Source organism: Coturnix japonica, chromosome 8 (genome assembly GCF_001577835.2).
Source record: "Coturnix japonica isolate 7356 chromosome 8, Coturnix japonica 2.1, whole genome shotgun sequence".
Taxonomy (NCBI): Eukaryota; Metazoa; Chordata; class Aves; order Galliformes; family Phasianidae; genus Coturnix; species Coturnix japonica.
Genome location: NC_029523.1, coordinates 4522857 through 4546078, shown reverse-complemented (window position 1 = coordinate 4546078; position 23222 = coordinate 4522857). Strand labels below are relative to the sequence as shown.

The following is a 23222-nucleotide window of genomic DNA, read 5'->3' as shown; positions in this document are numbered from 1 at the left end:
GAATGACAAAGGTGGTTTTTCAAGCAAACAGAAAATGGGACTTTGGTACTTTTTTTTTTGCAGAAACAAATGGATTTTTTCCCCCTTTTGTAATAACAGTAAGAAAATGAAGACTGGTGGTACTATTTTGGATGATTAATAAGGGTGGTGAGTCAGTACTAGCATCTCCAAACTAGTAGCATGTATCAAGGACAGTTTGTCGGGTTTGCAAGTGGAGGAGGCCTATCCAGACTGGATTGTTTGCGTTAGTGATAATGTTCCTGGGGCAAGTGAGGTGAGTGCTGTGTGTCAGTTGCAGCAGTTTTTGTAGGCAGTTGGAAATTGTCCCTTTTGGTGTGGGACAAAACAAGTCTGCATAGGTGATTCTTGGCAGGGGGGGTTACTGTTTCTGTTGTTGTCCTGTACATGAGGAGACTACAGTGTTCCTTTTGAAGAAGATGAAGAAGAATCCAGAGGGAAACACTGTACAACTGTGTTTCTTTCGAAGCATGTTACTATGGAGTATATAGTACAAATGCTTCCTGTCACTTCTGATCTGAATGTGTTTGTATGTGTGTGTCTGCCTCTTAAGCATATTGTTGTGAGCTATATGAGTGAGCAGGAATTATTAGCTGTCTCCTTCTTGCAAGTTATGTGCAGACCTTCAAAAGATCAGGAGTTAGGAGGCACTGCACCTCTAAGAGACCTAATGTGAGTGAGATGGCCAGAAGTTATTGGCAGGCAGAACATGCTGTGCTGATGCTTTGCAGGGAAAACCAGTTTAGCTTTGAGTAGAATGGCCAAGTAAAGTGATACACTCAGCCTGGGGAGCTCACTTCAGCTCACCTCCATGTCTCCAGCTGGCAGGAAATGCCAGAATGACTTCTAAGCAGCATGTTTTTAGAAAGCCTTAAACTGTCTGTCCCTCCTCGCGTGCTTGTACCGTGTTAATATCTGTCTGTTTATTCCTTTTAATATGTTCTGGACAATGCCTGCTGTCATTACCACATAGCCTGGATTTAAAGTGTTGTTTTGTTTGTGTTACCATCTCACTTTACTCGGAAGTGTTTGCTTCATCCAATCTAACCCCTGTGAAGGCTTCACACATAAGAAAGTCTCCTGCTCTGTGAGCACTCAGGCTAACAGATGTGCCCTCCCACTTGTGTTCTTGTATCTAAGCTGGTGGCAGGAGGTTTAGTGGAGGACCTTCAGCTCTGGAATTTGTTCCCTTTGTTAGTCCAATACCATCAGTCTGCTGATGTTTTTTTTTGTTAGTGTAAAAGGGCGCTTGTTTGTTCAGACTTATCAGAAGCAGTTGGATTTTGACATTATACTGTGTCTAGAGATTTTTCTCTGAAATCATTTATCAAACCATGCAAGTGGTATCAGCTGTATATTGCTATAGTAACAAGGCATGATATATCAAGATCAGTATGAAGGTGATACAGTTTGACACTAAGGACTTATGTTGGCTTTATGTCAGACAAGTGATGTAAAAGATAATCTATCTTCTATGATTCCTTTAGTTGTCTGCTGTTGGTTTATTCTCTAAATAAAATAGACGTCAACAGTCTGTGATTCTTGTTTTGAAACTTCTGTTATTACAGGTGGTATTTTAAGTGGTGTTTGTTTTTGGTTGATTTTCTTCATTACAGTTGTAATGGATATATGTGCAGGAGGGAAGATTTCAGGTTTTCTGAGCTCTTGGTGTAGTTGTCATAAAAAATCCACACTTGGTGAGATTGATACTGGTTCATTTGATTGAAATTGATATGAGCACGTCAAATTGCAGCGAAATTCTAGTCTTTCAGGTATTAATAATGAACCTCTCAAGCCAGTAGGAAATACGATTTCGAACTTGAAACTCTGGTGCCACCTGTGTTTGGGGGAAAAAAGAAATCTTGAAAATCCTTTCAGTATTTTGTTTCAGTTTTTGATGTGTAACTTCTTTCTTCAAAGATTTCGTAAAATGAACAAGCGTCTGGTTCCAAGAAGACCTCTGAGTGCCTCCCTGGGCCAACTGAATGAGGTGGGCCTGCCTTCAGGAGCTATCCTCTCGGATGAAGGGGGAGTGGACTTGCCCAATAGGAAAACCTCTGCTCTGCCAAATGGAATTGTGTCAACAGGCAGCACAGTGACACAACTTATTCCTCGAGGGACGACTGACTCCAGTTACGAAGCTGCTCTGAAACCAGGGAAGATGGACCATCTGAGTAGCAGTGCCCCTGGATCCCCTCCTGACTTGTACGGGTCTTCTTAACTGTTGTTCAAAGTGTCCTGTCTAAACATGCAGTAGAGACCAAAGTAAACCCACTCTCTAGAAAAGAAGCAGAATGGTTTGCTTGTTTGTTTTGTGGTGGTAGAGTGCAGTAGAAAACTATAGCTAAAATAATGAATTGCTTTACATCTCTGATTGCTTATATTTTAATTGGAGGAGATGATGCAAGTCTTCAGAAGATGGAATATAGACAGAGTACCTGTGAACTGTATCAGCTTTTAATAGGCAATGTCACCTTTCTACTTCTTAGGCTGGAACCTGTCTCCAAGAGCTCTATTTCTGCCTTACCAGTGAACCCTCATCCTGTGCCTGCTCGGGCACCAACAGATCTGCCTTCAGTGTCTGTCACAAAACAGTTGCAAATGGTACCTCGTGGATCTCAGTTGTATAATACTCAGCAAGCAGATATCTTTTATCAAGATCATAGGGGAGCTGCCCCACCATTTGAGCCAGCACCCTACCAGCAAGGTACGTTTGTGACCAAGCTCTCTATCTTCTGATTTACATATCAGTTTTATTCTTTCTTCCCACTTTGGTGTTTATTTATGTTTCAAATTAGTTTTTTTTTGCATATCACATAGAATTCAGGCATTAATGTGGTTATGGTATAGTACAGTGGAAATAGATGCGTCAAGATGCTGTACAGGTGTATAAATGCAGTTGGTGAGTTACCTCCTGCAAGACTTCATAAGTCTTGATTGAGGAGCTTTAGATGTTTTTGTCCACTGTAGTAAGTCCCTCTTTCTTCAGTTTTTCCAAACAGTTGGCCAGGTCAGTAAATTAATGTGGTAGCCCTGAATTCTATTTGATACAGGGAAAATGGAAAGTAATGTTTAAACAGCAGAGGGGTTTATTCCTGAGGGATAAAATAAAATACTTCAATGCAAGCTGTGTTAATATTTCAGAAATGTATGCGTATGCATATGATGGGTAGAAATGAGTGAAATTAGACAACAGCTGGGCAAAAAAAAAAAACAATAGTAAAAAAAAAAAATGGGAATAATGGGAAAGGAAAAGTAAAGGAAATGGAAGAGTTATATGTGTAAAGAGACCAAATGGAAAAAGAAAATATTGAAGGATATTTACAAAAAATAAACCCACAAACCTACGGCTATAGCAAGATGAGGAATCAGTCTTGTCATGGAAGAAGAAATTGAAGAGAGAACTGGAATAAAGTGAAAATAATGTCATAGAAAAAGAAAGAATGTGACTAATGGAAGTGGAAAGAAGCTCTAGGAAGGAGTGGAGGGAAGCATTTGGGGGAATAGGAAGCTTGTATTTGATTTTTGCATGCCAATGCATGACAAAGTTGAATGTGCTCAGTTAGTGATGTGTCCCCTGTCCATATGCATTTGTAAATTATCCAGGAATCTCAGATCAATTACCTGAAACATTCAGGTAACTAACAGATGTAATTTTAAGAGGTCTTTGGTGGTTCACAGTACTGAAATTTGCTTCTGTTTCTCAAGAGGTAGAGCAAATATTTGAATAATTAACTTTAAAAACCTCATTAATCCCTGTTTATGCAGGCAATGACTGATGTGTTGGGGCAAACTGAGTTTTTAGTTGCACAGATAGAGGCATACAAAATGATCTTCCTTTTGCTTTTAGCTCTCTATATAAAAACATTCAGGTAAATAGAGAGACATCCTAGTGAATTAATTCTGGTTAGTACACTGTGGAACCTGTGGTGGGCTCGATCTCACTGCCTTTTCTTCAGCTACAGTAATCTTTACATCTTGCTGTCACTTGTGCTTTGGATCAGCTCCTGCTTCTCTAGGGTTTTCTGAAGTGGTTAATTCTTGAGTAGAAATACCTGTTAGACAGTGGTGGCAAACAGTAAATGCGTATTAATTTATATCACTGTTCATGATACTTGTAAACTGCAGTGTTTGAATCAACCCACTTTTATGAACAACTGTAATAATTTCATTCTCTACCTTGTTTGTCTTTTTCTTGCCTAAATTCAGGAGTTTACTATCCTCAAACCATGTCTCGCTTTGTGCGACCTCCTCCATCAGCTCCAGAACCTGGTCCACCTTATTTAGACCATTACGCTCCCTACCTTCAGGATCGTGTGGTGAGCCCCCAGTACACACAGCCTCAGCAATATCCTCCGATGGGACAACCCATATATCCCCCGCACTACGACAGCCGCCGTGTGTACCCCCCTGTCCAGCCATATCAGCGAGAGGAGATGGTCCGAGGAAGCCCTGTACCCATTGAAATTCCACAAGCAGCTGTACCCTCCTACGTACCTGAATCCAGGGACAGATACCCACAAACAGAGAGTTATTGCCCAGTGGCTCCCCATCTCAGTCAGATCAGACCTTCCTGCCACCGGGTATGGTATTCCTAATGTGTTTTTGAAGTTGTTCCCAGAGAGAAAATACAAACTAGTTGAGAAATTGATTATTTTTTTTTTCCAAGTAAGGTTGTGGTTTATGTGAGGAATTTAAAATAATAATAATAATTAAAAATAAATTGGAGAATTTGGTGTGAAGCTGATGAAAAAACCAGAAGGCAGTTTATTATCGGCCAGCTTGGTGATTGTAATGATGTTAGTGTGTAAAAAGCAGCTTACTGTTTAGAGCTTGAGGAACGTAAGTATTGTGATTATCCATTTCTTTTAACATAGAGCTGCCTTCTCTTGCTTGGATAAAACAGCATTTTCTAAATTAGTGATTTAGCATGTTGGTAATGCTTCAGAAGTTTTGTAATGTATTCCTGTCTTAATTTCAGCCTCACCCCAGCCTGGATGAACTTCACCGACGAAGGAAAGAGATCATGGCACAGTTAGAGGAGAGGAAGGTTATTTCCCCACCTCCTTTTGCACCTTCTCCAACCTTGCCTCATCCTTTTCATTCAGAGGAGGTAAGAATATTTTTACTTGTGAATATGATTAGAAAATGTTCTGATGTTTTTTTCGTGTGAGCTGACAAGTGACAGTAACAAGAAAACTAGTACAATACCATGTTGAAAAATGTTGTGGAGAGAGTATCTTGTATTGCAGGTGGGAAACCCTTGTAATATGATCTCTGGAATGACTGGCTATTCTGTGATCTACCACTGATCTGTAATGGTCAGCTGTAGGTGGCACCAAGAGAATTAAATCAAGCTATTATTAATTGAAGTAGTCAGACTTCACAGTCACTAAACTTGGCTTTGTTCATTCCCAACAAGTTTAGAGTTACCTAGCAGTTTGGGGCTTTTTTTGGTATCATTTGTTTTTTTAAACCAAGGTTAAAATATATCACTCTCGTACTGAGCAAGTGAACAGTTGGTGCTGGAATTGTTACCAGCCAATCAAGATTTGATATGTCTTCTGCCTTTTGTGGCCCAACTCCAAATGCATTCAATTAAAAAAAATAATAATACAAAAAATCTGATGGTGTTTTTTAAGTTCACTGCTGTTGAGCTAATCAGCTGTGGCTGTGAAGCTGCATCTTCTCCTTACTGACAGAACCAGATCTTTGTTTTTGTACAGTACTTAGATGAAGACCTGAAGGTAGCTGGGAAATACAAAGGAAATGACTACAGCCAGTACTCTCCCTGGTCCTGTGACACCATCGGCTCCTACATTGGAACCAAAGATGCAAAACCCAAAGATGTCGTGGCAGCAAGGAGTGTGGAGATGGCGGTATGTAAAGATTAGGGGAACACCAAAGAAAAGCTAATGCTTCTCTAGGCTGGGAAGGACTCTTTGCTCTCCAGGTTGATGTCGGTACTTGTGGAGGACTTTTAAGCTCAAAAGCGCAACATAGTGAAAGAATGTATTTGCAAGTGAACAGAGTGTTCTGCTTTTGAGGTTATAAGCACTCCTATGTCTGCATTACTGCTTTAAAGTTCTGGATATAGATGCAGGCTAACTGCTCTGCAGTTAACTGTTCTTTATGCTTACTTGAAATCTAAAAATGACTCTACAGGCAGCTTGTTAATTAGACATATCCATCTGTTGCTTCCTCTTCTCTGTAATAGGAAGCTACCATAACTTTGTGTGTTATTAATTCCATTTATGGTGATTGTGACTGCTCTCAACAGTATTATTAGATTCTATTTGATTTTCTAGGATGTTGTGACCACAAGAATGCTCTAAATTTGCTTGAAATTTTTCAGAAGTGTAGTCACAACACTAGTCTGATTCATCTTGAGCACAGTTCATTGCTCTGTGTTTGCAGTTCTTCACTGATGCTGTGACTGCATATGATCTTACTTCATGCAGCTGATGCTTAAATGCGTCTTTTAGCATGTTACGTTTCTTTAGTTTCCAGCTCAGCTGTGATTTCTACTTTCATCCCTTTATTCCTGCATAGCTCTGTTACCTCGTCAGTTTCCAGCAATCCTCTCCTCACTGAAAGCTTGCACTGACTATGGAGAGATGTATTGTATGTGTCCGAGTAAGTGTTTTACTGACTGACTCCAGTTCTGCAGGCTGTTAGATGATAAAGGGCTTAACTCTGGGCTTCAGAGGAATTCCGTGTGGTCTGTGGAAGGAGTGTGTATTCCTCAGTGATGCCTACTGATCTCCTCCTTGATTTTATTCTCTAGTTCTTCACAGCTTGTCCCATTATACCTTGTCTGTCTTCCTTTGGCTCCTGCTCTCTTTTCTTGGTTTGCTCACAATCATGCAACTATTTCGCATTGGTGGTAGTGAACATGTTAAGTTAGGCTATTAATGATATGCAAACCCTAAGCAGTGGAGATACAAACTGCAGAACAGAAAGGCTATTTGAAGGATGAAGAAACAGAATAGGAGAGAACCTTACTGTAGAGGTACCAGCTTGTTTTAAAAGAAGCGTGTTTTTGCTCTCTTCTGATTAAATTCTTCTTTCCCATATCTTGTCTAGAACGTGGATAGTAAAGCCATGCGTGACCAACGATTAGACATGCAGAGAAGAGCAGCAGAGGCTGGTGATGATGACCTCATTCCGTTTGGAGACCGACCAACTGTGTCGAGATTTGGGGCCATCTCTCGTACTTCCAAAGCGATGTACCAGAATTCTGGTCCCATTCAGGCCATGGCGGTTCAGGGAGCTTCCACCAAATCAATCATTTCAGGTGCGTACGTGCTCTGGGATTTTGATGGTTGTCGCTCTTTTCTTCAGTGCTCTGGTATAGTACAAGCTGAAGACTGCCTCTGTGAACTTTTCTTGCCTCAGAAATACAGTTAAGATGTATGTTATGTTCACGACATAACTATTCTCTGTCTATGGGAGACTGAGAAACCCAGATAAAAAGCCTTCTGCTTCTTCCTGTTCCAAGGACAGATTTGTTCACGCACAGAATGTGTGTAGGTAACTTGTTGACACTGATACAGGAAAAGTAATTTGTTTTTCTGGTCCCTCTGAGATGTGGTTACTGCTGTTACAGTAGAATCTAGAAATTAGCTGCTTTCTCAGGTATGAGTTAGCTGAATTATTTAAGTGATAGTTTTGTAGGTTGCAATTTGATTTGTTTTCCTTGTTTGCTGGCAGACTACAGTCCTTATGGAACTCATGGAGGCTGGGGAGGCTCTCCATATTCTCCCCATCAAAATATACCTTCTCAGGGACGTTTCAATGACAGGTAGGAATTGTTTACTTTTTTTTTTTCTGCCTTTTTCTATGATCTTTTTATCTCTTTTCTTCTGTACCAGCTCAATTAATTATTATTATTTTTTAAGTCTCCTTATTTCTCATTGTTTTTCTGATCCCAAAGGGAGAGACTGTCCATGTCAGATGTGGCTGGTCATGGAAAACAGTTGCCCTCAGCTGAGCGAGAGCAACAGCTGCGCATGGAGCTGCAGCAAGTGGACCATCAGATCAGCCAGCAGACACAAATGAGAGGACTAGAGGTTGGTACCAACATTTGTAAGGGTGATGAGAAGTGGTAGGGAGAGAGATGAAGCTAACAGAGCTGTTTTTTGTATGTTGATGGTCCTTCTCTCTTTAACGATACTCATTGTTATTATTAATTCTCTGATGATAGACATCAGGACTGTGGTAGAAGTGTAAACTTCTTTGCTTAGCAGCAGAAACTTCCCTGGACTTAGCATTAAGCAAATCAACACCATACTTGAATCTGCACTCTGTGCTCATTCGTGTTTGCTTTCATTATCTCTCTCACTCCCCCTCTCTGTTCATTCAGAGGCAATCCTTTTTTTTTTTTTTTTTGAAGTGGTTATTTGTTCCTCTTGGCTTCTGGCACTGAAAATGTCTGATTTGATGTGCAGACAGCTGTGTGACCTTCATCTGTTTCATGTTTGGCTTTGTGTTGTACCTGTTTCTTCCTAAGTAGCACAAGCCACAAAAGTGAAAATTAAGTACAGTTAGCTGAAAAAATTAAAGCTTAATATTTTGTCTCCTTTTAGAGGAAATGTTGTCATTTGCAACATAAAGTAACATGGGGGGTCTGTGTTTGTAAAGGAATTAATAAGGAAATAAGGAATTAATATGGAAATTTTTGTTCATATTTTGGTTGATTGAAAGAGGAGAAATATCAAGGTGTAATGAGATAGCAAATCTTTCAGTTGTTTGTTTCATTTTCTTAATAAATTGTGGGGGAAAAATCAGTAAAACTCTTCAGAAAACACTAGAAAACTATTCTGTGTTCTTCATATCAATTGTACTTGCAGGAAGAATTGCTATAAGTAGTGAGTGGGTAGCAGCTTCTACTGAAGCTTTGGTTATGTGAGAACTTGTGTTAAGTCAGAAGGATTATTGCTGATTTCTCATAATAGCTGACAAATTTGAAGTGGCAGCAGCAGTTACAAGAAGCGTGTATTTTTTAGGTACTTGAAAAGTAATTTGTGTTCTTGTGCTCTTGTTTGGAAACGAGAAGAGATTGTTTAAAATCTTGCATGTCTACTTTTGCCATAATGGAGGAGTATTGGGGTGTTCTCAAAAACCTGAAGTGGCCTGTCTCTCCTCCTCACTGTTACTGCAGTTGTGTCAGTTTAAATCCTACATAGTTGAGTTTAAACTTTGATTTTACCATAGTATGGATTTGTTGGAACTCACAGGTTATTGTGGGTAACAGCAGCTTTCAAGTTGTATGTATTTGATACACAGGAAGCTTTATAATTTGCCTGTTAACTGGTTGTCACAGTCACTAAAATTCAAGTCTGAGCATAAATAACTAGACTATCCTGCTCTTTTGTCAAATTAATGTGCACTTCTACTTGTAGACCAGCCGTATGCTTGGCTGTGAGTAGATGGTGCAGTTCTCTGTGTTAAAATGCAGAGCACAAACTCAGGGAACTCATTCCCAGATATTACCATATTTTTGGAATGGCTGACATGGTTACTGCTTTTAAGATGGCTGCTGGTAACCTGTGACTACAGTCTTCTGATCCTCTCTATCCTGTCCTTCCTTATCTGGGTCAGTAGAGAGTGACATATTATGCCATAATTTTAGATATACTCTGAACTCTTAACATAGAGCTGTGATAAATTCTCCACTTAAAGCAGCAGGGTTATGTATCTGCTCTTACCTTTTACTCAACAAGTAGCTCACAAAAGAGTTTTTGCTCTTTTGCTTTACCTTATTTTCAGGAAGGGAGAGGCATGCAGGGAAAATGCATGCAAATTTGTTACAGTAAAAGGTGTTCAACACTTTAAAAGTGAAAAGATATGTCTATATGTAGAAGATGTCTGAAGTTATTTCAGTATGTTAAGTATGGAGCGAGAAGGCCTTGGTTTTATCAATAAACAATACTCCAGAGTTATGGCCTAGTGCCCTTTTTGTGCTTGGTGTGCCATGTGCTCAGTTGTGTATGTGCTTGGCTTTATGCATTTAGGCTGTTAGTAACAGGCTGCTGTTGCAGAGGGAGGCGACTACCCTGGCAGGCCAACCACAGCCCCCACCCCCACCTCCCAAGTGGCCTGGGATGATCTCAAGTGAACAGCTGAGCTTGGAGCTACACCAGGTGGAAAGGGAAATTGGGAAGAGAACCCGGGAGCTGAGCATGGTGAGTGCTGTGGGGGTGGGAGGCAGAGAGGTGGGGTGGAGGGCTGTGCAGCTGCCTGCAGCCCTTTCACCTCAGCACAATGGCTCTCTGCTGGCTGCCAACAGCTGGAGTCACCCATCTCCCTCTTCACCTCTTGATTCTTTGAAACCTCCAGAGAAGTTTCACAATTCTCTGTAAAGGATTTGAATTTGAGCCTCTTTAAACTACTCTGCTTTTGTTTTGTTGCTGTTTGAAAATAAGTGTGGCACTGGATTTGTCGAAAATATGAATTGTCTCCAAGATTATTGTGCTATGAGTTACGTAAATCACTTTAGTACAGAAAACATCTCCTGCAGGTGTAGCCTAGTGCTCAGTGCTCTGTGTGCTGTTACAGTCTATGGTCTTTGTGTGTTGTTACAAGAATTATCCCTCCCTTTCAGGAAGTACTGCATCCTGAGGTGATGAGAGTATCTTACCAAGTTTCTTTTCTTGTCTCATGGCTTTTGCGGGCTACACTGTGCAACTCCAGTTTACAGGCTTTCATCATTGGTCCCAAAGAATAAAGTCTCAAGTTCTTTTAACACCATGTTAGAGTTATTTCTTCTCTCCTCCCCCACCCCCTTTTTTTTTAAAGGAAAGCCAGTCTTCACTGGATATTAAAAACAAACTGGGCACCACTAAACAGACAGAAAATGGACAATTAGAACCACAAAGCAAGGTTCCAGCTGAGGACCTCGCACTGGCATTCAGGTAACATGAGTGCTACAAGCTTTCTTTGCACAACATGGGAATGGCTTAATTGGGGTTAGACTTATATAAATAAATACCCCTTGCCTCGTGTTTCTGATATGGAAGCAGCTGCTAGGAAAAGATTGTACTAATCCAATTTTTATAGTGAAAGTGTGAATTAAGGGCCATCTGAACTGATGGGTATCTAACTGTAAGATAGTACAAATAGTACAAAACTGCTATGTTTTTCAGGCCAGAAGTCCATCTAGTCAGTATTGGATGATTAATAGGAAGGAGTGGGAGATACACAGTGAGCATAGAAGAAATCTTTATCTGCTGATTTAGTTTCAAAAAAATGTTCCAAGTCTGAGGGGGAAGTTATTCTATCCCGGTAAAGTTTGTAATGTTAATATTGTCTAGAAAGGTACATAGCTTTGTAACCAAGTTTATTTTTATTAGAAAACAGTAATTTCTTTTTAGATGTAGATTCTGGGATTAGTTTGATACTCAATTGACATAAGTTGTTGGCCTGCAGTGCTGGGAAATCTGCAGTGACTGTTTTCATTAGCTACAAGTATCTGCAGATATTTGGATGTTTTCAGAAAGGCTCAAATGCTGCTGATGCTTTGTTGTGTCAAGGCTACATTACTTCATGCAGGTGGTTCAGAATCTGCATATTTATTCTGAAAGTGTTATTAATTCAGCAAATGTATCCTTTGCAGTAGTTTCTGAAGTCCACACTTCTTATAGCCAGTCTTTGCTCTCCTTTGAACAATTAGACCTGAGACCTCTGAAGGGAAACTATTTCAGTATGAAACCCTGAAAGTAATGAATTTGAAACAACTTCCATACCTCCATGTATGTTAAATATTCTAGAATGAATGTGTGTATCATGCAGAACTTACCTCGAATACTAAAGGCATTTGGTTTTATTTGTTTTCATATAGTCTTATATCTTCTTGATGAGATCTGAAGCATAGCAGGCAACCTATTCGTTGTACAGGGCTCGTGTTTACACGTGTTCAGAACTGCTTTTTGAGGTGCTGCAACAAAGTACTGAAATCTTTTCACATTAACTTTCAAAGCTCAGTAATTACTCCTCTTCATTTCATCCCCTTTCTCCTCACGACTTTTTCAGCAGCGATGTTCCAAATGGATCAGCCTTGACACAAGAAAACATCAGCCTCCTGTCAAACAAGGCAGCATCTCTCAGCCTGTCCGAGGACCCGGAGGGAGGAGGAGACAACCAAGACTCCCAGAGAATGGGTGTTACACCCACATCTGCTCCATGAAGTGAGGCCAGCGTACCCCAGAATTCCTTTTGCTGGGGCATTGGCAGCTTCCATCACGTTTTATTCCAGGAGTGATTGGAGAAACCCAGGAGCAACAGCCGTAGCAGAGCAGCAGGTCCAGAGGCAATGTGCACAAACACAAATACTAGAAACAAATCCTGCACATAGTTCACATTAACGCATTTTTTAATTAAAAAAAAATATGAAAATTAGCAGTATCTGCAAGCAATTCAAATTAAATTTGTTTTTGTTCTGTGAATGAACTTTATTTTAATAACTTCGGACGCCTTGGGTCCCAGGGCTTAAAAAAAAAAGATATTATATATATACTCTGTTTGATTAATTGTATGATCTTAATGAAGTAGGTTTTTTCTTTTTTTTTTTTTTTTTTTGTATTATTACATACCCAGTGCATAATTCCTTATCACTTTAATTTCTCGACAAATAAAAACAACCTAGTCATTTCCTTTGTATGATCTAAAAGTAAACGAGGAATGAGGGCAGTAGAGTAGCTCTGAATTGCAGTGTCAGAAGATGTGCAGCAAATTGAATTCGTAGAACAATTTCTCCCCTTGTTTGTAGGAGCTGATTCCAGCTTGTGCAGACAGATATACTTCAGCATGGGTGTTTCTGAAGCTGTTCAGCTGAGTCTCATGGTAGAGAGGCTGAGTTAACAAGTGAAGGTTGTGCAGCTTTAGTGAGGCAAGGTCTCTAGAAACAGCAAGCAGGGAGAATATAAGGCTGGGCAGTTGCCGGAAGGATTATCATCTGTTAACTACAGATGAACTGTTGGTCTGTATTTGGTCACCCAGTGCTAGGTTATTTTTTAGGTTGGTTGTTTTTCCCCCACTCATACGCTTTTAAAATAAGCCTGAAGTGTGTACAGTGAGGTTAATGCAGCGGGACTCACTGACCTCTCTGCTTTCTGAAACAGATCTTGTGTGCACCTCCCTCTCAGCAGTTCTTGCCTTTGTTATTCCCTCATTGTTATTTTATTATCAAACATAAAATAATTTCTTCTACGACCTGATTATTTTTTGCTGTTCAGTGGCACATCGGATGTTTAATTGTGTTGCTGTTTTGCCTGCCTTTCACTGACAGAGTTGGTCATCTTTGGTTTGCACACACCAGCAGCGGTAGTCTCTCAAAAACAGAGGAGAATTGTTTTTTCTCTCTTAAAGTTCCCATTGCTTAGGGTCTGTGTGTCACACATCTCAGAATCAATTTGCAGTTTGCCTGTCTCTGCTGCACTGAATCCTTCCCAGTTGCATATTTTATAGGAGAAAAGCTGCATCAAAAGTTCCATGTCAGGTGCAGTATTGATCCTATCAGTTATGGTGGAAAGTAAATTTGGTTTGAGAGACCTGGTGTGCTACTTCTTCTACTAGATGCTTTGTAAGCATGAGCTGGAGGGGAGCCATAAGCATCTCTAGATCTGTTTTCTTTAAAGAAACAAGGGACTTGTTCTTGCTGCACATTTTTTGACCTTATTGGCATGCACTGTGGTGACACCCTGCATATGAAGAACTCTATGGAGGTTGATTTTTTAAGTGCTGCTCCCTCTGCACCTTCTTGGCCTGTTCTCGTTTTTTTTCTTTCTGGGTTAGACTACTAAATCAGAAAGCACTGGTTATGTAATAAATTACTGCATTGCTTTGGTTGGGTAAAGCAAGAGTTAATAATTTTCTTGTTTGTTTGTTTGTTTTTTCCTTAACCTTAACTCCTGCTGAGGTCATAGCAACCTTGGGCTAAGCTTTGCATTCATCATACTGTTAAATAAAACAAAATATGGGGGGTGGGAGGGGATACAGTCCCACTATTGCCTACCAGTAGGAGAGTCCAAACAGAAGACTCTTTTGAGTAGCAATTATTTAATTTGCCCAGTCAAGGCACCGCGTTTGTATACTATTTCACATTGAATTTGATTATGCCCTACAGACCTGGCTGGTCAAGGATTTGATACACATATTGGCTTGGGATTCGAGCTTTCTTTTTTATTTAAATAAAAATTTATATATAAATATATATATATACATATATACATAGTTATATCTGTATATATATTGGGTATGTTTTAAGAATTTTTTCGCATGAGCGCAGCTGTTGTGATCAGATATCTGGGAGGTAGAAGCACTGAGTGAAAATAAAGGCATTTCTCAGCATGCACCCACGTTCTCCATATCTTCACGCATATTTATTTTGCTCTTAGTTGAGCTTTAGCCTCTTTAACTGCCAGCAGTAGTTTTAAAGCATGCTTTTATTTTTTTAAACCCCTCTTAACTTTTGGTAAAGATCCATCTTGGCACTTTGACTTTGCCAGCCCCCATCCATCCACATCTCCTACTTCAAGCCTAGCAGCATTTTCTTAGCATAGAGCAGAGAGAGGCTGATGCAGTTTAGAGCCTGGTAGGTCTGTTCCTCCCTTCTCTGCTCTGAGCATGGTGAGGAGCTGCATGTTTCCTGGCTGTGTGCTTGGCATCCAGCTGACACAGCACGGCGCTGTGTCCTTCCGTTCCCAAGCGCAGAGCTCCACCATCAGGTCAGCCTGCTCTTCCTTGGTTTTAATTAGTGTACTTCTTCCTTCCGTGTCTTTATCAACACAGGGAGCTTGCTTTTGTTGAGATAATTAGTGCAATATTCTCACCCAGGAGGACAAGCCCAGAAGGTATCTTTTGTTTACTGCAATAATTTTAATGTGAACTGAATGTTCAGGAACGGTTATGACATGTTTGGAACTACAGTTTCCTTTTCAACACTAGTAAGAAAATCTGGAGGAGCAGAGAACTTTCTTTTACCTTTTATTCCTTGTGCCAGCTAGTTGCTTTTCCACATTAGGAATTACTCTTTGTCTTCTCTTTGCTTTTGCTCCTTGGAGGTATCCCGTTAGCAGTAAATCTTTCAGGTCACCTCTGCTGGCCTACATTCAGCAAATGCTTCCAAAACGTGGATTAGAAGGGAGGCCTTACTGTTGTTACTTCTCCTGTGTCCAGCTCTCCGTGCTGTACTTTGTGCGTAGTGTCCTTGTTGTGATCAGTGTGTCCAGGTGAATGGCCTCTTTGCCCAGTATTATAGTTTGGCTTGTTAAATAGTTTGTTTAATATCTACCAGCAATATTGATTTCTGTTATTTCCCCCCTCCTCTTGCCCCTTTCCTTGTTTCTCTGGAAAAGCTTGGTTGATGAAACAGTCGAACAGCAATGTGTAGTGCATGCTTTTAATTCTTTCTGAAGGCTGCACCTGAAATTTTCACTTCTTATGGAAAAAAAAACCTGGGAGAGCAGGTAGTTGTACATACAGTGGAGACACTGGCAGTTACATATGTAACCAGAGAGTGAAATTTCTTGGAACAACTCTATACCCCATCATGGCCCCAGTTGTACAGGAATACTGTCCCACCTCCGTGAAGCTGGTCTCATTTGTAAAGCAGTTTAGTCCTCCTACTTAAAGCAAGAATAAGCAGTATTACAATGGTGTTAAGAGCACCATTTCATAGGTAGGTCGGATTTTCTCCTGCAGTAGATGCCTTTGGACAGTCGTCGATACCCAGGTTTCAGCTCCAGCCTGGACAACCTTCCCTTCCCCGCAAAAAATGGGAAGCTTCAGTTGGCAGGTTAAGCTTCAGCATGTCAGTGATTCAGCTAGTGTAGAAGTAACATCATTTTCCTTCTTCTCTTGTAAACATCACTGCATCTTCTCCTATGCCCTAGTTCGCTATATAGGAAAAATCTATACTTTTTTTCTGTTCCTTTTGTATGTTATTGTATCCTGTCCCATGTTAGAATAGCACTTTTTTTTCTTAATATCAGAGCACCTTTCAAAACTTGGAATACTGTTGTCCCCTTTCTTTCCCCTCAATTTCTTTTCTGTCTAGTTTCCTTCAAGCCTCATTCTCTGCCCTTGTCCATACCTTCCTTTCTTTCCTTCTTGGCTTGCCCGTTCACCCTCCCTGGTTGCTGCCTCAAAACAGAGCATTCAAATGAATTCGCTTAGCCAATAACTTCTGTGAAGTTGCCTTTTCTAATGGTGTTATTACTCAGTGATGCACAAATGTGATATTGCCCCTACTGGTAGGCAAACGAGGGATCTGTATAAACATGGTAAACTGCTGTTTTTCTTTAAAGGAGAGCCAAAGACTTGTGCTTTACACTTTTATTTTTCCCTGGTGTAGCCATTTGATTGTCAAAACTTTGTAGGGTTTTGTGAGTTGACTGTATTATCCTAATAGATATTTTAAAATCTTAACAATTGTCAAGCCTTATCCATGCATTGTATTGTGGAAAATCATTCCATGTAGTCAAACAATTTGCGATGTACTGAGATGTATCTCGGGTATTCTGACATGTTTTGTCTCTTGCGTGCTCTCCCAGCTGCTCAAGTGGCTCATTTAGAGTGGGAAAAGAAACAGAAACATTGTATAATTGTAGAAGACTTGTTTAAGTTTAAATTGACTTGAATACTGATTTAAATTATCTTTATTTTCAGTAAAAGATAAATCTGTGCTACAAATGCGACTATTGAACCCTTTGGAACTGAAAAGATACGTCAAGCTAGCATTAAATCAGATGAGTAGGAAGCAAACCCATATGACTACATTGTTTCATGACAGCAAGAATGAGGCAAAATCCTTTTAGAAAGGACTAGGAAGGAGGCTTCTCACTGGCAGTAGTGTAAGTTCACTTGCATTTCCCTTCCTTGATCTACCTGAAATTCTTACAGACTGTCACTCAGGTATTTGGGTTCAGAGAGAGATCTGTGAGGAGCGTAACTCCTCTCTGCCATTTCCACTTCTAATCTGAGCTATAAGGAAGCAAACTACAAGATAGTTTCCCAAAGGACCGCAGTATAACCTAGGTATTTCACACCTACTCGTATGGTCCAACAAGTTCAGAACTGATAGTCAGGAGGCTCAGCAGCAGGAGTGCTGACTCATCTTCCCTGTTCTGAAGTGGGAAACAAAGAAAACCCGTATCAGCAGCATGCAAGTTCTGTGTGTGTCCATGTGAATATGAAGTATTTGTAGTCTTGGATATTCGGATTTGGTTCATTTTTACAAAGCATCACTTCCTACTCTGAGCTTAAAACAAAAAAAAAGGATCAATAGTGTCAGCAGCTTAACATTTTGTATGACAACATATTGATTTCCCTGGGTAAAAAAAAAAAAAAGGAAGCAAAGTTCTTGAGTTGTCTCAAGATGTGAATTGGAAAGACCTTCTGCCTTGCTTGTATAAAGTCTGAATTTGAGGAGAGTGAGTTCGGACCCTGGCACTAGAACTCGGATGGCTGCTGCTTGTGGTCCCTGAGCACACAGTCTGTGTAGCACAGATTGATCTCTTTCTCAGATCAAACATAGTGGAATGTCAAACACTTCATTGGGGATTCTGTTTTCCACACTCACCTGTTACCAAGTGCATTAATTCCTATTGAAAGGAGGAAGAAAGAGGCTGAAGAGTAAATCAGCTCAAGTTATGTAAGTAAGCAATTTGGGGGAATGTTATCCCAGCCAAGTCCCTTTACCTAGTTAATAGATGGTCTTTATTCTTACGTATGGAGGAGAAACTAACAGCTCAGTGTAGTCACAGTGTGTGAGGCACTTCTTGTGGTGCAGGTAGAGCCTTGATTAGCAGGTAAAGGAGAACAAACTGAATAGTGATTGATTGATTTAATTTTTTTATGGCAAGAGTAACATCATGTGGTGGAAACTCTGAATGCTATTATAAGTTGTGAGGGTGCAGGGTTGTTTTGTTTTCCTGAAAATTCCTAATAAAAAGAGCATATGGGAATTTCAATTTATATTTTTCTCCTGCATCCTCTTCTTTCTACATCAGAAACATCCCAGTCATTAGAAGCTCGAAAGCTGTGACCATACTAATAAAACCTGGATGCCTTGTAGCTTAGTAACTTAGTAAAAACGGCAGTAACAAGGTGGTGCAGTGTGTCTGAAAGAAACCACAATGCATTACAGGTAATGGGATCACATGTGAAATGTGAATGGGAGAGAATATACATATATATGTGTAAGGAGAAAAACAGACCTTGTGGAGTATTTGATGTTTAAGAAATTATTTGTTTCTTTGTAACGTTCAATGGATTTATCAATAGTTCTGTGGCAGGCAGTACTCACAAGTCTTTGGCATCCAAACCGGATTGTGTACTGGATGAATCCCACAACTGGACCTGTGCACTGACCTCTTTTATTTCCAGCTTTTTAAAATGAAACTTGGTAGCAGCACTTTATAAATGTAAAAAGCAACAGAGTGGAAACTCTGTTTGCATCGCAGCTGCTACACAGTTTACAATTGGCCCCTTTTATCCACAGCTCCTTCTGTAGGAAGCTGCTGTAACGTGGGCAAATCTAGCACAACAAATGGCTTGGATTTTATAATTTTAAGGAGTTCCCATTAACCCCTTTGGCCTTTGCTTGCTGTGTAAGCAGCCTCTGTGCTAAGAGGAGCTTTCCTTGAAGTCAGCTTAGCAACTGTGCTGTAACTTGATTGTTTTCCCCTTTTTCTATACCCAGTAGAATAGTGTCAGGAGCTCCTTCCCCGTTCTATTTGTTGCTATGGGGAGGAAGAGGTGAGGCAAAGCATGCGTGAGAAGAGGGAGGAAGAGTTACAGGATGGTCAGTGCAACAGCTCCCACTCCCTCTTGGAAATATCTGCTTCCAGTTGTGGGATTTCTCTATTGATGACTTTTTCTCTTGTATTTTTTTAAGCCTAGGTTGTTTTTTTGTTGATCTTGTTAGTTCTGTACCAGTCTCCCCGAGACATACTGCAGTCATTATCACCTTTTTGGGTGGAGTTTATTTTTTGGTTTGTTTGGTTTTTGTTTTTTTAAATAACTTTTTAACATTGGTGCATATATGCTTGGGATAGAGCTCATGTAATTTTCCAATCGTATTGATTGTATGTGATTGTGCCCTGCAGAGGTATATTTAACAAAAAATAAAGAGGATAGTCTAGGTAATAAAAGGAGACCATGAGATTTGTTGAGTCAGGTTATGAACTATTTCTTGAACTATTTCTTTAGGCTTTTGGATAAGTGAAATTCCTTGTCTGCTGTTCTCATAAGTCGATGCTAAACAAAGCGTCATTATTCCCATTTGTCAAGCTGGTTCTTTTCTTGCTTTTCTTCTCCCCCTGTTTTTCTTCCTTTCCTGCTTTGCTTCCCCATCGAAGAAATAATAGTTCTGAAGCCTTATGTGGCTGGCTGGCTGTTGGAGTGGTTTTGTGACTATGTGTTGTGTGTAACTGTTGGAACGCTTTCAATAGGAGTAGAGATGGAGTAGAGCATATGAGAAGAATTCCATAAAGTGAATTCTTTGCAAGTTCAGGGGAAGCTGGAAGCCTTGTACACACACTGGGCCTGCAAGGCACCGTGATACCTCTCCTTGAAACATTAGATGCTTTGCTGCCTTTTGGGAAAACCCAGATGACTAAAGGAGTAGAAGAGGTCACTGTGTCTGTCTTTACTCCTGCAATAGACTTGTTATAGTGGGAAGAACAGCCCGCCAGGCATTATGCTGTAGTAGGACAGAGCAGGCTGAAGGAGGCAAAAGGCAAGGAAGGTCCAGAGGTCTGAAAGTCAGTATTTGTTTCTTCCTTAAATTACAGAGCCAACAGTGTCACTTGTATTAAAGAGCAAGGAAGCGGAGACCTATTGTGTGTGCATGATGGTGACATAAAAAAAGCCATATGTTGAAATGCTGTTTCCTTTCCTCTTCTTCACTTTGCTTTTCTCCCTGTTCAAGCTGGCTTGGCCTCACCTTGCTTCCACACAGTGTCTGAGAGTCCTTTGAGTTGCAGATCCAACAAACTCTTGAACCGGTGGAAAGATGGTGATTCACTACTTGGTCTGTAAATAGATGGAAGTGTCTACAAGGTCTTATCTGCTTTTCTGTCAGCATTTATATTAAATGATAAAGTAATGGAGAACACTGAAATATCTCTCATTTTCTGTCTCGGATGAATGTGCATTTCTTTGAACTCTGGGTGCAATGTTCTGATGGTGTGTGGGTTCTCCTTGGGGCTGGGGCATGGGAGATGCTGAGCAGCAGAGAAGTGGCTGCTTCTATGGGCTGTCTGTTCTCTGCCTGCCTGCAAGCTAGGCTGCTCCTTCCAACAAGAAAGGATGCTCAAAATAATGCATTTTGCTAATTGACTGGAGGTCCAGCATGCGGTGAGCACCAAATGCTGTCCCCTCTGCCTTTAGGGCAGTCACACAGCTGGCCTCTCTCACTGGGTCACTTGAGATATTCAGTTCCTATAAAGAGAGTTGTATTTGGTGAGCAATCGTGTGGAAACTGGGTGTTTCTGCAGGCAATGGTTTCCATTCCCATTTTCTGCACTGGTGTGAGGGCTCCAGGATGCTCAGCTACACTTAAAACCAACTTGAACTTCTGTCAAGGTTGGCTGCTAAAAGAGATGTGAATTGCTGCAGTCTGGCTGAAGGAGCCGAATGGGGAGTTTGGGGAAACCTGCCAGTTTTTTTCCTCTGGCCTCCTCAGGGATGGCTCTGCCCAGCCATCAGCTCTGGGTTGTTGGTTTGATCTGGACCAGCAATAAATTGCCACTTACCTACTGCACTTAAGATAGGTATTTATCAGCTCTCCCATGGGGTTTGGTTTGGGCAGCTGATGGGTCCCTTTGGCGCTACGCTGGGTTTGGGAATAAATACTTAGAGGAAGTCCCCAGCTTGCCATCTTCTTTCATTTTGCAATTAGCCTTGCCTTTAATAGGGCTATCATGGTAAAGGAGGTGTTCCCATGCTCTGTTCTAGGCATTCTGCCTGCTTGCAGTGAGCTGCAGTGCTGCTGTGCCTCATCACACTGCTGAGACTTAATTCCCACAGCTTGAGCTGTGTGGGATGTGCAGAACACAGTGGGTGCCTGCTCCCATTCCATGTGGCATCGAGCTGCCCCGCAGCACCAGATGAAGAGCCCCTGCTTGGATACAGCACACTTGGCTGGGAGCAGAGAGCATCTGATTCCTTCTGAAGGCCCCAGGGCTGTGAGCACGTCTCACCTCAGCGATTACACCAGCACTGCTGGGAGCACAGTGAGCAGCACAGCTGAGCCCTTCCTTGCAGCACTCAGCTCACCTCCTGTGCCCTCCTGCAGTTCTTGGCTGCTTTGCATTGCTGGGTGCTGCTCGGAGGTCACAGTGTGACTTCTGTGCTCACTTTGTCCAAAGACAGCCCTGCTGTAGGATGGGTGAGAGCAAGAACAACGTGTGCAAGACTGATGTGTTGGGCACAGCCAGTTTTCAGGTGGTACTTATGGCCGTGGGCTGTAACCCAGCCCTGCTTTGCAGGCCCTCCTCTGCAGCCAAGGACCACAAGTGCTGCTCCTGAGCTTTTTCATGAGTGGCTAATTATTTTATTGGCAAAGAAGGAAGGCACCCAGCGTTTCTAAGGGGTAGGTGGTCAAACTTTCCCTTGTCAGATTGAACTTTAAAACCTCTTTCAAGCCAAACATTGCTTTTTTGTTTTCCTGCTCTTTGTTTAACCTTCTGCAGCGGTCATCAGCCTTTGGCCCCAGCATCCTGCCCCCAACCTGCCTGCTGCTGGAGCACGGGAGCCCAGTGTGGAGCTGCTCTGTGTGTGTGGGTCTTGAGCACTCCTGTCCTCCTGGGGAATCTGCATTTGCATCCAGAACACAGGAGGCTGGAGGCACCAGGCTGGGTAAGAGAAACTATTTCCACTAATGCTTCATTTTTAACTGAACCCACTGCTCCATTTGCCTGTTGAAGGAATTCAGGCTGCTACCAGACTGCAGCTCCTCTTGATCTGGGGCTTCTGCTCACAGCATGGGGAGCTTAAAACATCACAGTTCCCATCAGGGAGCAATTTGTGCCCAGCTCACTGATGGGCTGTGCTTCACCTCATTTCTTTGTGGCATTGCTTCATGCTGTGGTGAGCACCAACCCCCCTGTCCCATGTAGGAACAGCACTGGTCTGGGGGGGGGGGAGCAGGAAGGGTTTTCTGTCCATCCTAATCACATTGAGCTGCTGGGCCCAGAGGAGTGCAGCAGAACTGCACAGGTAGCAGGGGTGAATGCAGCCTTTGTTGCAGGACGAACGCAAAGCAGTGGGGGCACACGGGCTGTGCTGGCCACAGCCTGGCTGTGGGATTAGGAGTCCCCACATTTGCATGGAGCCCTCTGGTTTTTAGCTGAATCAGCAACTTGTTCCTTAGTTTTCTGTGCTTCTCACAGGGGTGACTGAAGCAGGACAGCCAAGCCCTTCCCCCTTTGTGTGCTCTTCCCTGCCAGTAACCCTTCCCAGGCAGCCATTTGCTGTAATGCTTTTGGGCTCCCTCCAGCTGATGTGTGGTGTGGACAGTATGAAAGGGAGGCCCCAGGAGCTGCTGGGGGAGCAGGGCAGCTCCCAGCCAGCGGTATGGCATGCAGCCCTGTGGGTCTTGTGTTCCCCTTCTGCTGTGTGCTTGTGCTGGGTATGCTGGGGGGCTGGGTTGGCCCCAGGGAGCTGATATATCAGATCGAAGGGGCTAAGAGCGTAAAATCCCACATCCCCTCTAAATGGATGAAATCTGAAGCTGGGACGGGCTGTGGGATGCTCAGCAACCAACCGCAGGGCGTGCAGTGCAGCAGGATGGGGCTGAGAGCCCAGTGACCCTCCTGCAGGAGCTGGTATTGGGAAGAGTGGCGCTTCCTGCAGTGCTCCCACTTCCCTTCCTCCTGCCTGCTGTGGTGCTTTCAGGGTCAGTCTGTTTGACTTCCCACCCCTTTCAGGCTTTGCCTTCTGTGGTGCTGCAGCTGTTCCATGCATCTGTCCTTCACCTTCTTGCAACAGTGTGTTTGCTTTTACCACTCAGACTGGCTGTGTTCTGAGCAAAAACATCTTGTTGTACACGTCCTCTTGCAGTGCTTGCTGCTGCACTAACAGTTTGTGCTGGTGAAGGCCCCCAGGCTCAGTACAGCCCTGGTGCCAAATGAGGTAATTTCTGCTTTCATGGAAGAGCTGCAGCCCAGATGAAGACACAGACTGGTCTGGGTTGGAAG

General features: G+C 42.0%; 1 protein-coding gene across 11 annotated transcripts in view; it reads left to right on the top strand.

The window, feature by feature from the left end:
• Positions 1–20143, top strand: part of RC3H1 (ring finger and CCCH-type domains 1) — a 53039-nt gene extending 32896 nt beyond the window's left edge. For 4 of the 11 annotated variants that reach the window (XM_015869553.2, XM_015869548.2, XM_015869550.2 and 1 more), the window contains exons 10-20: positions 1939–2223; positions 2508–2725; positions 4228–4601; positions 5000–5131; positions 5727–5897; positions 7105–7315; positions 7732–7822; positions 7955–8090; positions 10035–10205; positions 10819–10934; positions 12052–20143. In XM_015869553.2, the coding sequence (XP_015725039.1) occupies positions 1939–2223; positions 2508–2725; positions 4228–4601; positions 5000–5131; positions 5727–5897; positions 7105–7315; positions 7732–7822; positions 7955–8090; positions 10035–10205; positions 10819–10934; positions 12052–12205 (2059 nt within the window). In that variant the 3' untranslated portion in view covers positions 12206–20143. The remainder of the gene's footprint in view (positions 1–1938; positions 2224–2507; positions 2726–4227; positions 4602–4999; positions 5132–5726; positions 5898–7104; positions 7316–7731; positions 7823–7954; positions 8091–10034; positions 10206–10818; positions 10935–12051) is intronic. The other 7 variants (XM_015869552.2, XM_015869555.2, XM_015869556.2 and 4 more) reach the window with 7 other exon arrangements.
• The last annotated feature ends 3079 nt before the right edge of the window (positions 20144–23222 follow it).